Source organism: Phascolarctos cinereus, unplaced genomic scaffold (assembly GCF_003287225.1).
Source record: "Phascolarctos cinereus isolate Bilbo 61053 unplaced genomic scaffold, phaCin_HiC Scaffold_4;HRSCAF=312, whole genome shotgun sequence".
Taxonomy (NCBI): Eukaryota; Metazoa; Chordata; class Mammalia; order Diprotodontia; family Phascolarctidae; genus Phascolarctos; species Phascolarctos cinereus.
Window position 1 is genome coordinate 662,897,527 of NW_027555847.1, and position 12,987 is coordinate 662,910,513.

A 12,987-nucleotide genomic window follows, 5' to 3' on the forward strand; every position below is an offset into this window, starting at 1 on the left:
ACTTTGTAATCCTAAGCAGGATATTAATGTCAGCTTTCATGTGTGGACTCTTCCATGTTCACATATTCTTTGAGGATGCATCAGATTAATAATACAGTATTTCATGTAGCCCTATTAATAATAGCCTTTCTCTTCAGTTTAGAGAACTCAACAAATAATGCTGATGCCTCCAGCAGCAAATTTGTGTTTGGACAGAACATGAGTGAAAGGGTGTTGGTGAGTTACTTCTTTCTCCTCTTCCTTGTCGCTGCCTGTGTACCTCCCCACCCCTCTCCCTCTCTTCCCATTGAGTCTTACCTTGATGAAATTTAGGCAAAGATTTTGTATTTTCCTGATTCATATCTGATGCTACTGTACCATTCATTTCTGCAAAGTTGGACCTGATATAGTGGGCAGAATGCTGGACGTGAAAGCTTGAATTCAAATCCTATTTCTGACATTTGCTTTAATGTATGACCTTGAGCATAGACCCTCACCATCTCATCTTGTCACTTATTGCTAGTTCACTTTTGTGAAGGTTAGCTTCCTCTTGCCCATCACCCTGAAAATGGAGATAGTAATACAAGCATTCTCTAAAATGTTAAAGAACCATTATTGTTACAGGTGACAGATCTTTTCCTGGGAAAGCCAGGCACAGCAAGAGAGGCTTTTATGATATGGAGAAAATTATTCTTTAACAGTTTGCTTCCATTTGGCGTTACAAACATATGGTATTAATGGGGCACAGTGGCATAGTAGAAAGATCATTGTGTGAAACATCATGGCTACTTTTGTGTCTTTGGGAAAGTCTTTTCTTCAACCTAAGTCTTGGTTTCTTTTCCTGTAAAATTAGGAAGTTATACTAGATGAGGTCTTTTAGCCTTAGCATTTCATGGTGCTCTGATGCTTTGTTGAGTATCTTATTAGATCAAATCTATAAATTCTCAGGTTATTAGAAGGAAAATCTTATCTCTCATAAGTAGGGCAGGGTAACAGAGAGTTAAGGTGGGGGGGAACATGGCCTGTAAAGTTTAAGGGGCTGGAACCTTGTGACTTCAGAACATAAAATTCTTATTGTCAAGATGTAGACCCTGAGGTACAGGTGAAATAGCCATCATTTTTTGGCATCTTTCTGAGTCAACTTATCAATCTCTTGTCACTGGGCATTGATTTGAGAGCTCTTTATTTCTCCTGAGTAATGATTGTCATTAAAGAAATCAAGTCACCTGGCTTAGATGAGTGACATTCTTTTGAGTATTGAAAGAACTGGTGAATGGAATGGCCGAGCCCAGGCAGGCATAATATCAGGAAAACAGAAGAACCAAAACATTGAGAAAAGGGGGGCCCAGTTGTCAAAGAAAAGAAAAAAGAGTTTTGAAATTTTAGTCTCCCAAGCATAACTATAGTTCCAGAGTAGTTCATTAAAGGGATGGTTGGTGAATGTCTAGAAAAGGAAGCATGATCACAAGGCACATGGCTTCATCAAGAATAGGTCATGTTAGATTAACCTTATTTTCTTTTTTGTCGGGAATATTAAACTAGTAGATGAGGAATACTGTAAGGATAGTTTTTCTCCATTTCTGCTAAAGCCTCTCACACCATTCTTGTGGAAAAGTTAGAGAGCTGTGGGCTAGATTAATGTAAGAGGATAATTTGGGATAACTAAGAAACTAGAAAATAGAGTCAGAATCCAAAAAAATCTGGACAGGGTAAAATGTTAGATTGAACCAAGGGAGATGAAATTCAGCTGGGATAAATGTAAAGTCTTAGATTTGGGTTAAAAAAAATATTTCATAAATGCAGGATGGGGGAAGCATGATTAGATTTTAAATTGTCTGAAAAAAATTATCTAAAAAGTCTGAAATTGCAGTGGACTACAAGCTCAGTTCGCATCTACAATATGATGTTGCTGCTAAAAAATCTATAGTCTCAGGTTGCTTTAAGAGCTTCTAAGAATAAAGAGGTAATAGTTTTGTCAATACTCCGCCTCCATCAGACCCCATGTAGTAGTCTTGTGTTCAGTCCTAGAAGCCACACATTAAGATGTAGATTGTTAAGTTGGAATGCATACAGAAGAAGTCGGAATTCTAAATGGCGTAGAACTTGTAGGAGGATTGACTGGAGTAGAAAAGATTCAGGGGTGAGGTGTAGTAGGCTGTGTTCAAGTATTAAAAGTGTCATCATCTGGGTGGGGGGAAGATGAGATTTATTCTGTTTGACCTTGGAGGGCAGAATTAGGAGCAGTGGGAAGTTGCAAAGAGGCACAGTTAGGCTTAATGTCTGGAAAAGCTTTCTAACAATTACTTTTCCAAAAGTGGCATGGACTGCCTGGAGGTTACGGTCTCCCCTCAGGGGACGTCTTCTAGCAGAGGTTGGACAAACACTCATTGGATTTGTCATAGTGGGCATTCTTTCCAGGTGTTGAATTAGAATGCTATCTTGAGGTCCCTTCCAACTCTCAGATTCTGTGATTCTGTAACAAGAGCTTAAATTTGGTATTTTGCAACCTAGATTGTAACCTTATTTCCAAGGAGAGTCTAGCACAGAGATCTATAGTAAATAACTTACCTTCTATTCTTTCCACCAAAATCAGTCTCTTAAGAGTCTTAGTACTGCGAACTAATAAGGATGTTTGCATTAAATCCAAGAAGTTTAGGAAAAAAGTAAAGGAGAGACCAGAACAAAGACAATGCTTAAACCAAAGTGCCTAACCTTCTGGCCTCTTGATGCCTCTGACAGTGGAAATAACAGCTCTTGACCCCTGCTTCCCACAGGAAATATAATGTGCAGGGACGTACATGGACAGGTTGAGTCCAGGGATGCCAGACCATACAGTATCAGGTTTCCCCAGTTTAGCCAGACACTGGCAGATACTCTAACCCTTTGTGAAAGAAGTCAGAAACAAGGGGACATAAGATTTGTACATCTTGAGTGGCTAACATCCTCACCCTAGCTTTCTTCTTTACAGTGATTTCACCTCATGTGTCACTTATCCCCTGCAGAGTCCACCAAAATCTAATGAGTCCAGTATAGATGCCAGCAAGGACAACACTGCTGCTGAATCTGGCTCAGAATCCTCCTCCCTAGAAGCTACCCCTGAGAAAGGTAAACCATGAGCATCCTCTGTGGGAGCAGTTAGGGAGTGACTGGTTTTACTGACAGAATTTGAAACCATTGAAGGTGTCATAATGAAAAAGGCCAAGAAAGCGACCTTCTCCAGTTTGTTCAGAAGCCCCATGTGTCTGAGCCTTCAGGGGTAGAAGTTGTGAAACTTTGCGAAATATACTTTGGTACCATTTCTGAAAATGACAAGTCTGCTGTCATGACTTTTGTTGTACTGCGTTCAGAGCGAGTTAGTCATCACTGTACCCTGAAGGGCTGGTCCCAGGCCCAGGCACATAGTTGATATCTAGTGGAAGTTAGCAATAACCTGGAGTTCCATCTCTTCAGTTAAAGAAGTTCTGTGCGTTTCAGGGGCCTCTTTATTGAAGTCTGTTCTACCACTGCTTGTTAGCTGTCTGACTTTAGGTCATTTTATGATCTCTGGACCTCAGTTTCTTTCTCTGTAAAATTAGAGCATTTAACTAGATAATCTATGAGGCCTAGTTTGCACTTCTGATTGCCCACCATTTTGCCACACTTTAGAAGTGGGTCAAACGATCAAGCTGATTCTCTTTTGTGTGTGTTTTTGTGATGGATAAATGGTCTCCTTTTCAAACAAACATGGAAAATGTTGTTTAGCTAATAATGTTTCAGAGTCACTGGCAGAGTCAGCAGCCGCCTACACCAAGGCCACAGCCAAGAAGTGTTTACTAGAAAAGGTGGAAGTGATCACTGGGGAAGAGGCAGAGAGCAATGTGTTACAGGTAAGGTGGGGCCTGGGCCAGAAGCAGCTTTGACCAGTCAGCATGTCCCATCTTAAGGTGGGGTTGGTGACAGGAGCAGCTGCCCTGAGTGTCCTGATTGAGCTTTTTCATGATGAGTAGCAGTATCAGAACCTCAGGAGCTAGTTTGGCCATGTGGCTTGCTTTATGTTGCTTGGTTTCGTGCCTGGGGGGAAATGTCTTCCAGGCCCTAGCCCAAGAGTCCTCAGGTTCTCTCAGGTGTTAGAGGACAAGCCTGACCTGGCCGCTCTAAGACCCTATGGCTAAATATTAGTCCGGAATCCCCAAGCATGATTTGGAAAATTATCTCTGCCACCTTGAGTGAATAAGAGTGTTTTTCTGTGTTACAGATCCAGTGCAAGTTGTTTGTGTTTGACAAAACATCACAGTCTTGGGTAGAAAGAGGCAGAGGATTACTCAGACTTAACGACATGGCATCAACAGATGATGGGACGTTACAGTCCCGACTTGGTAAGGAATGTTCAGAGGCAAGCCTGAGCTCCTTCCTTTTTCACCTCCTTGATATCCTGAGTGTCATACTTGCTCCTTAGCCCCCACCTCATCCAGGAGAAAGAATGGGTCTGTGTTCTCTCTGACTTCCTCCAACCCCCCTCTCCCAGCCTGGGGAAGGTCATTGTTTTCTGCAGGTAGAAAACCAAACAGCTTCCCTGCCATGATTAGCTTCATCATCAGATGGCTAAGTCAGGTGCTCCTCCTCTTACAGACCTTGGAAGGATTATTGGGATTTGTGCATGTCCGTGTTGAATCTTCCCTCTTTGGGCAGCAGGGTGTAAGAATGAGGCACACTGCAGCACACCTCTTTTCTTTTTTTTGTTTTTTGTTTTTTGTTTTTTGTTTTTTTGCTTTTGCTAGGCAGTGGGGTTAAGTGACTTGCCCAGGGTCACACAGCTAATAAGTGTCAGGTGTCTGAGGTCAGATTTGAACTCAGGTCCTTCTGACTCCAGGGCCAGTGCACTATTCACTGCGTTACCTAGCTGCCCAGCACACCTCTTTTCTGCCTGATGTGCCTGGTCATATTGCTTTCAGTCATGCGGACCCAGGGAAGCCTGCGGCTCATCCTCAACACCAAACTGTGGGCACAGATGCAGATTGACAAAGCCAGTGAGAAGAGCATCCGAATCACAGCCATGGACACTGAGGATCAAGGAGTCAAAGTGTTCCTGATCTCGGTAGGTTCTGGGAGCAGGGCCCCCTTCATGAAGGAGTTTGCTTTAGAGCAGGAGGCACTTCATTTCTGTCTTAAAATCAAAGGGCACACTATTCACATTGCCTTTGACCACACCTAGGCTGGGCTTTGAGTGGTACAGGAGTTGTTCAGGAGAGAGACCTGAAACGGGTCGAGCAGTCAGCATGTTTGAGCACCTGCTGTGTGCTTAGCCTGTACTAGCCACAGCAGGTGGAGGAGTGGGAAGAGACACAAGGAGGGAGCTCCCTCCTCCATGAACATCCCCAAGGGACACTGTACTCCCAGATAGGGGACAATACGAGACAGCAAAATTCAGCTCTCATTTAGATTGAGTGGCAGCAGCTGTAAGGGTTGTCAGAACTTGGATCAGCAAGGGTTTGGCTGGTCGAGGTAGTTTTCACAGAGACAGTGGAACATTGAGTTGAGCCTCCAAGAATAGCTAGAATTTAGATGATAACTACTGACATTTGTGTATAGACAGGATTTGTACACATCTCCTTAAATCCAAGTACAGCAGTCAAGTGTAGGGAAGAGGGGTGGACAGTTGAGTCAAGGCAGCAATGACCTCGACTGGTATTGAGGACAGCCAGGAAAACCAGTCTGACCAAAGTAGAAGGGAGCCGGCTGGGGAGCAAGTTAGAAAAGAGCGTACGGCACGTTCTGTTTTGTTTTGTTTTGTTTGGTGGGGGGGGGGACTAAGGAAGCTCAGTGTTTATACTTTTACCCTTCCTCCACTAATATCACCTTTTCTTCATCTGAGTACAGTGGGCATCAAGATGTGCTGCTCGCTTTTCTCGTTAAGCAGCATAACTGTGTGAATTGGAGTCACAGATATTTAATTCCTATATTGTGGTGACTTAAAATTTTATTGATGCTGTTTAAATATTTGTTACACCATGACCACTGCCACCTACGGCCACCCCTTACAATCAGCCCACAAGAAAAAGAGGTGGTCGAAAGGAACCATCAGCCTTGTGACTACCTCAGGCAACATGTAACACAGGCTACGTATCCCCTCTGCAAAGGTAGCATTTCAATGACTCTTAATCTGGGAAGTAAGACTGGTTTTTGCCATTAGTCAGTTTGGCTGCCTTTAATAATATTTGTATGTGTGTTTATATAGATATAGCCTAGATTTTCCCCTCTACCCTTTCCCCTCCCAGAGAGCTATACCTTAAAACAAAATAATTTTATTATCTTTGTCATTTTGAGAAGAGTGAGTTGAAATCTCAGAATTATTTTAATTTAAACTGAAATAATCAAATTGCCCTGTCGTCTCATAGATCTGAGAATTCTTTCCAACAATGAAGATACCACCTTAGTCGTGCTTGTCTATCCCATGCAATTCTTGTTTCTATTTTCCCATAAATGCCTCTCAAAGGGACCATTCAGCTTGCTAGAGAGGCCTGTCCTCCTTTCTCCTTAAGTTTCTCTCTTAGTATACTGGTGGGGAAATCTCAATGTCTACCTGCTATCCGTCTTCCTTACCATTTGGCCAGGCCATCTTCTTTTCTTATCTTAATCTACCCATGATAATAATAATAATAGCAATAGCAATAATAGTAATAATTAGTATTTCTGTAACACTTTGTACCAGGCACTATACTAAGCACTTTAGAAATATGACATTTCATCTTCACACCAGCTCTAGGAGGTAGGTGCTATTATTAATCCCCACTTTACAGATGAGGAAACTGAGGCAAACAAGTAAAGTGGCTTACATAGGGCACATTCTTAAAGCCCTTATAAACCAAGCAGAATAATCCTGATTTACCACGTGAAGAAATAGCAATGCACCTTTGCAGAAGGCATTCCTAAGATGGACAGATAGCTTTTGGTGGGACTGGTTGTCATTGGAGCATATCTTAGACTGTTGATGTCAAGTAGATAGAGTGTGCTTTCCACATTCCCCCTCAGCTTTTGCTATCAAGTAGTGGAGTAGAGATGGAGGAGCAGCCATCATACAGGTTCATCAGTCCCCTCGCCTCTCTGAGCTTCATCTCTTGTGCTGACCTTGGTGAACAAGGCATTTAGGTGATTGGAGTCATAGGATTTAGAGCCAGAAGGGCTCATGGAGAGGATCTAATTGAGCTCCCTCACTTGACTGAATCCAGGTTTTTCTGGCTCCTAGGCCAGGACTTTTTTCACACTTGCATTTATGTCCTTTTTTTCCAGCAAGACAGACTATAAGATTCCTTCTCTGAGCTGGTCACTTGTCTTTTTTGAAATGCCTCTCACTGCCCCTCAGTCTCTGCTGTCTCTTCTTACATGTCCAAGTTTTTTTAGTCCCTTTGGACTTTCTAATCTGACCTCCCATTCCTTCCATTTGGAGAACCCTGAAACAGAGAGAAGGGAAGTCTCACAAGTTTGTAGCAGCACCTGGGCCTTTTGTCCCCTCCCACCTTCTCCCCCACTCCCCATCTGTTCTCTTTATGCAGCTGCCCTTTGTCTTTGCAGGCCAGCTCCAAAGATACAGGCCAGCTCTATGCAGCGCTGCATCATCGGATCTTGGCGTTACGGAGCAAGATGGAGCAAGAACAGGAGACCAAGACCTCGACTTCAGAACCTGAAGTGACACAGTCAAATGAGGAAGACAGTGATGATGATGTTCTGGCTCCCGCATCCGCCGGAGGGGGTGAGGATTCTGGCCCCAGGCCATCCCAGCTCTGACTTAGTTAATAGTCCAGGATCAGAAAGGGATACGTAGTTAAACATTGCAGACCAACTGTGCACAAAAGTCAAGTCAGCAAGCATTTATTAAGCACCTCCTGTGTGCCAGGCCCAGTACTCAGCACTGGGGATACAGAGAACAGCAAAAACAGTCCCTGCTTTCAAGGAGCTCATAGTCTTATGGAGCATGCAACTTGAAAACAAAAAAGCACAAGATAGAGTAAAATGCTGGTGATCTCATAGGGAAGGCTTTGACATTGAGGGCGACTGGGAGGGGCCTCTTGCAGAAGGTGGGATTTTAGTTGAGGAGGGCAGGGATTCCTGGAGCTGGAGACACGGAGGGAGAGCATTCTGGACATGGGAGATGGTAGTCATGGTCCAAGAAGAAAGGGAGGCACCATCACTGGGTAATAGACTGTCTGGAGGGAGGAAAGTGTAAGAAGGGATGAAGGGCTTTAAAAGTCAAATGTGAGATTTTATGTTTGAATCTGGAAGTAATAGGGAGCCAGTGGAATGGATCTGGGGGGGAGAGGTATGGTGGTAACATGATCAGAACTGTGCTTTAGGAAGATCACTGACAGCCAAGTGGAGGAGAGACTGTAGTGGGGAGAACGTTGAGGCACGGAGACCAACTGAAATGGTATGCCAGTAGCTGAGGCATAAGGTCATGAGGGATTGTAACAGTGTCAGAGGCATGAAGGGGACATTTAGGAGAAATGTTGCAGCAATGTAATGGACAAGACTTGGCAAGAGAGAGGATGGGGTGAGGGGTTGAGAATGACACCCAGATTGTGAACCCAGGTGATGAAGAAGATGATGCCCTGAGGAGTGATAGGAGGGACACTCAGAAGAGGAGAGGGTTTTGGGGAAAAGATAATGAGTTCAGTTTTGGACATGTTGAGTTTAAAATATCTATGAGATAATTCAATTCAGGATGTCTAATAGGTAGTTGGAGATGTGAGCTTAGAGGCTGGATAAGTAGATCTGAGAATCATCCATGGAGATGTTAGTTGAATCAAGGGAGCTGATGAGATCACTAAGCAAGATAATGTAGTGGGAAAAGGAAGAGAGCCTAGGACAGAGATGAAGATCCAGCAAATGAGACTGAAAAGGAGCAATCAGGTAATAGGAGAACCAGGAGAAAGCAGGGTCATGAAAACCCAGAGAGAAGTGTGATGGTCAGTGTCAAAGGGTGCAGAGAGGCCAGGAAAGGTGAGGATTGAGAAGAGGCCATCGTACCCTGTGCATGCACTGACGGAGGCCTTAGGTGTAGCTGTGCCTGAGTGCGTGTCCTCTTGGAGTTCATGGTCTAGTGCAAGAGTTCTGAAGTGATTTGGTGTCTGAGACCACTCTAGAAATCTGGCAGAATCTATTGGGAGAGATAGACGCAGGGCAGTGAAGGTGAATGTCAGCAACTTCTGGATATACTCGGTGTCCTTCTGTCTTTTTCTCCCTGCCGTACCACATTCTAAGAACTAACCTCCACACTGAATGCGTTAGTTTCTTGCTCTTGTTCTCTCTTCCTCCCTCTCCCCCCCTGTAGTCATATGCATTTTAAGCAGGATCAGATGCTACTGATGAGGTGTCAGGGCTTGGCCTTAAGAGGGATGCGAGCCTTTCCATCATCCCATAGAAGTAGCTACCTACACCCTTTCCTGGTTTACGCTGGACAGAGGTGCTAGCCTTCATTTAGGGAAAAGGATTTTGGTGTCACCGATGTTGCTGGAGACACTGCATCAGGTGGGCCCCTTAAGAATAGACGAGATAGGTCTTTGGTCTAAGAGAGATGGCCAAATGACTGTCCTTTTATTAATAACCTGCTGACCTTATTAATAAAATAATTGTTACCCCAAGAAAGAAAAGAATGGATTAGAGCCATAGCCATACGGTAGTCATGTGGGGCCAGCAATGATGTCATCCAAAGCCTTTGAATTTAAAACTTCCTTTTCTTCACTTCTCGCTAAAGTACTTGAGAGGCCAGGATTAGGGCTGACATCCCAGAACTACTAACCCTTTGTGAACGCCTTCATGATAACAGTATGAAGAACTGACATCTACATAGCTGCATTAAAATTGCCAGAGCCCTTTATATGCATTATTTGATGAGAGCCTCATAACAACACTGAGTTATATAGTATTTTTATTATTATCTTTATTTTACATGTGAGAGAACTGAGGCCCAGAAAGATTACATGAATTACCCAGAACCACACAAGTAGATAGTAAGTGAAAGAGATGACATTTGAACTCAGGTTTCTACCTTTAAAATGCCGAGTTGACAGTTCTTGGGAGATCAAGGAGACATGCATCTCTCTCTGTCACTTTAAGAGTTGTCTTCTTGTAGCCATCAGAAGGCAGATGGGCTTTAGCCATGGCTGCTGGTCAGATCTGTGGTAATTGGCTTCTTTTCCAAATACAGTTCATCACTAAAAAGATAGTCAGATGAGGGACATGGTTAAAAAAAAAATTTCCTGGAGGCTTTGTGCTCTGAGATGAGTGGGTCCTTGTCCCAGTTTTACTCTGGAATAATCTACGTGAAGGGATCTGTGGGACTTTGTTCATGGAGAGTGAGTGAGGTGCCTCCCTATGCTTTGCTTTCAGGCACCGGTGATGAAGGGGATGGGCAGACGGTTGGGAGCACATAGCAGCTGGAAGCCCATCTGCTTGTCCACCCCCCCCGGCAGGCGCCTCGATCGTTCCAGGCAGTGTTGGCGGCTCCAGGACTTAGGAACCATGCATCCCTGTTCTGTTTGTTCGTTTCTTTGGTCTGGATCAGTAGATTCCACACAAAGCAGACTCAGAAAACTGCCTGAATGTGGTTTGGGACATGAAAGCTCATCATATTGATGAGCAGAAAAATAACCTTCCTTCCCCCTCTTTTCATTGAAATGGCACATTGACTTGTCACACACAACCCCTCCTCGGAACCTGAGGATTCCAATTCTTCAGTAGCTCATGTGGCATCGGCTTCTGGAAACTCATTTTGCAGCAACCTCAGGGCTTTAGCTGTAGCTCGTGGGTCTGTCTGTCCTCCTCCTCTTGTTACCACCTGACTCTTGGAGCCCCTGCCCAGCTGCAGGGAAGCAACACTGAGCAATTTCTGTTCCCCTAAATCATCACCCTCAAACTGCTCCACCTCCCAAGTTTGAGCTTCTTGGAGAATAGACAGGCTGAGTATTTTGCGTCTTGTCCATCTCACCACAAGGGCAATTCAGCCAGCCTCAGAGCCTTACTCTTTCCACTGGCCCCTGTTGTCCAGGTCCAAGCCTCCAGGCGGCATTAAAGGGCCTAGTGGGTGTTTCATTAACTCCTCCTTCCCTTCTTGTGTCCAGTATCATTTTGGGGGGTTTCTGTTGTGCTGATCCTTTTTTGAAAAGGTTTATTTTTTTGTTGTTGTTCATTTTGATTTTTTTTTTTTAGTTTTTAATAAGATGCTCTTGTGTGTTGAGAAAGTGAAGCTCTATTGTTTTGTACTTTTCTGTTACTATTTAAGGGAGAGCTAAACCACTCTATATAGGTGTTATGTACCATTTGCTTAGTCAGTTTTGTTCTGGCCAGGTGCAAGTTCACTGATAGATGCCCCTAGGTTGCCCAGTAACAACAGCTAGTGGGGAACACCTGTCAGCCTCCCGAAACTAATGGGTCTTTCCAATAGTGGGGCCAGTCATGGAGCTAGCATCTTTTGGAGTTGTTTAAAATTTTTTTTTCTTTCCCCCTTCCTTTGATATTTTGGTACAGTGACTCCTTTTCCCTTGCTAATTCCTATTTGCATGAACACCACCAGGGGAGCAGCTGAGATTAGGATGCTTAGGATCCCTCCTAGTTCACCAACCAGAGGGGAAAGGGACTGTTTTTCCAGCTTAGTCTTCCAATATGGGCAGGATGAAGGGAGAGGAGTTGCTCAGCCCTGGCCTGTTCACCCCATGCCATATCAGCTTCACATGTCCTTCCAACCTATGGTGCAAACTAGACCCACCCCAAATGTGCCAGAGAGAGAACAGCTACCCCATTGACCAGCATCAAGAAAGAGTTTGGCTTACAGGATATAATCCTGATGTATCCCTGGAGTTTAGGGACAGTTAAAAGTAAATCTGTCATACCTTTTAACACAACTGGATTTGACTTGAGTTCTTGGTGCCCACCACAAATAGGACACTCTTCCTGGTCCTTCCCACTGTAGTGGGAACTGAAATCCCCTCCATCTAGGATTTTCTTTGGACTACTCTCATCATGGGACTGTTATTAGCAGTTTCTCTAGGAGGGCAACATCCCAGCGGTGCCATCAAACCTGGGCTGCTAGCAGATAACTTTGTCATCTTCTGGGCTTATTCCCTTTCTCCCCTTCTCTTTCCCAGCGCTGCCTTGATATCAGGACATTTAAACACATTTTTAAACTAGTTAAAGCCCTCCTTGGATGACAAAACTCACAGGTCCAGGGTCCTCAGGCTCTGCAGGTGAGCTTGGTGCTGTTTCCTTACCTTTCCCAATCCAAATGGTCTCACGCTGACTTGGCCAAAGGCCAGAAAGAAGATGGGACCAGCAGGTTTTAGGTTGTGTTGGAAAGATCCAGCCATATTCCCGCACAGATCTCACCCACTGTTAGGGTCATTCTTCAAACTTGTCAGCTGCTTAGTGGGAACATGCAGCTTCACATGGAGGCCTTGCAGAGTTCTTTCTGCATAGTGAAGGGGGACAGATGCCACTTCAGGCTACACAAGAAACTTCTTGTGAATTTGGCCTAGAATTATCTTGAAGCCCCATCCAATGAGAAACATAGGCCAGAGCTAAACTTTATTACACTTCCTGCTTTCAGCCTTAGAAAACTAGTGACAGGTAAAACCAGATAATGCCCATGTGTTTTGGAAGATTTATGTAAGATTGTCATATGAAATGTATTTGGGAATTACATTAAAACTTTTAACAAAAACTTGGGTCTGCTGCCTTGTGCTCTTTGCCACACAAGAACAGAGATTAGTTTTTCTGAAGGAACCTAAACTTAACATCCTCAACCTGACCAGGAACGGGTTTCACAGACCTTGTAGGATCCTTATAATAGCCTCTCGACTTCCCAGGTATTTCTCAACAATAAAATCAAGAGTGCAGACAAAGATCAGCTGAAGCCCCTTCTAGTTCTAACAGTCTAATTCTGAGTTTGCAGAATGAAGAGGGCCAAACTAAATAAAACAGACACAGGCCCAGGAAAAAGGAGCCTGCTTGAGGTCAGAGATCAGGGATAACCTGGTCATC

At 44.0% G+C, this 12,987-nt stretch overlaps 1 protein-coding gene across 13 annotated transcripts in view; it reads left to right on the forward strand.

Annotated features, from left to right (window-relative positions):
• The window catches only part of RANBP3 (RAN binding protein 3), a 90,173-nt gene that overhangs the window by 69,053 nt on the left and 8,133 nt on the right, over window positions 1–12,987 (forward strand). For 7 of the 13 annotated variants that reach the window (XM_020971364.2, XM_020971371.2, XM_020971369.2 and 4 more), the window contains 7 exons: window positions 138–216; window positions 2,982–3,084; window positions 3,721–3,845; window positions 4,214–4,334; window positions 4,911–5,053; window positions 7,528–7,705; window positions 10,342–12,667. In XM_020971364.2, coding sequence (XP_020827023.1) covers window positions 138–216; window positions 2,982–3,084; window positions 3,721–3,845; window positions 4,214–4,334; window positions 4,911–5,053; window positions 7,528–7,705; window positions 10,342–10,385 — 793 coding nt within the window. In that variant the 3' untranslated portion in view covers window positions 10,386–12,667. Of the gene's footprint in view, window positions 1–137; window positions 217–2,981; window positions 3,085–3,720; window positions 3,846–4,213; window positions 4,335–4,910; window positions 5,054–7,527; window positions 7,706–10,341; window positions 12,668–12,987 lie in introns of those variants that run through there. The other 6 variants (XM_020971367.2, XM_020971370.2, XM_020971375.2 and 3 more) reach the window with 2 other exon arrangements.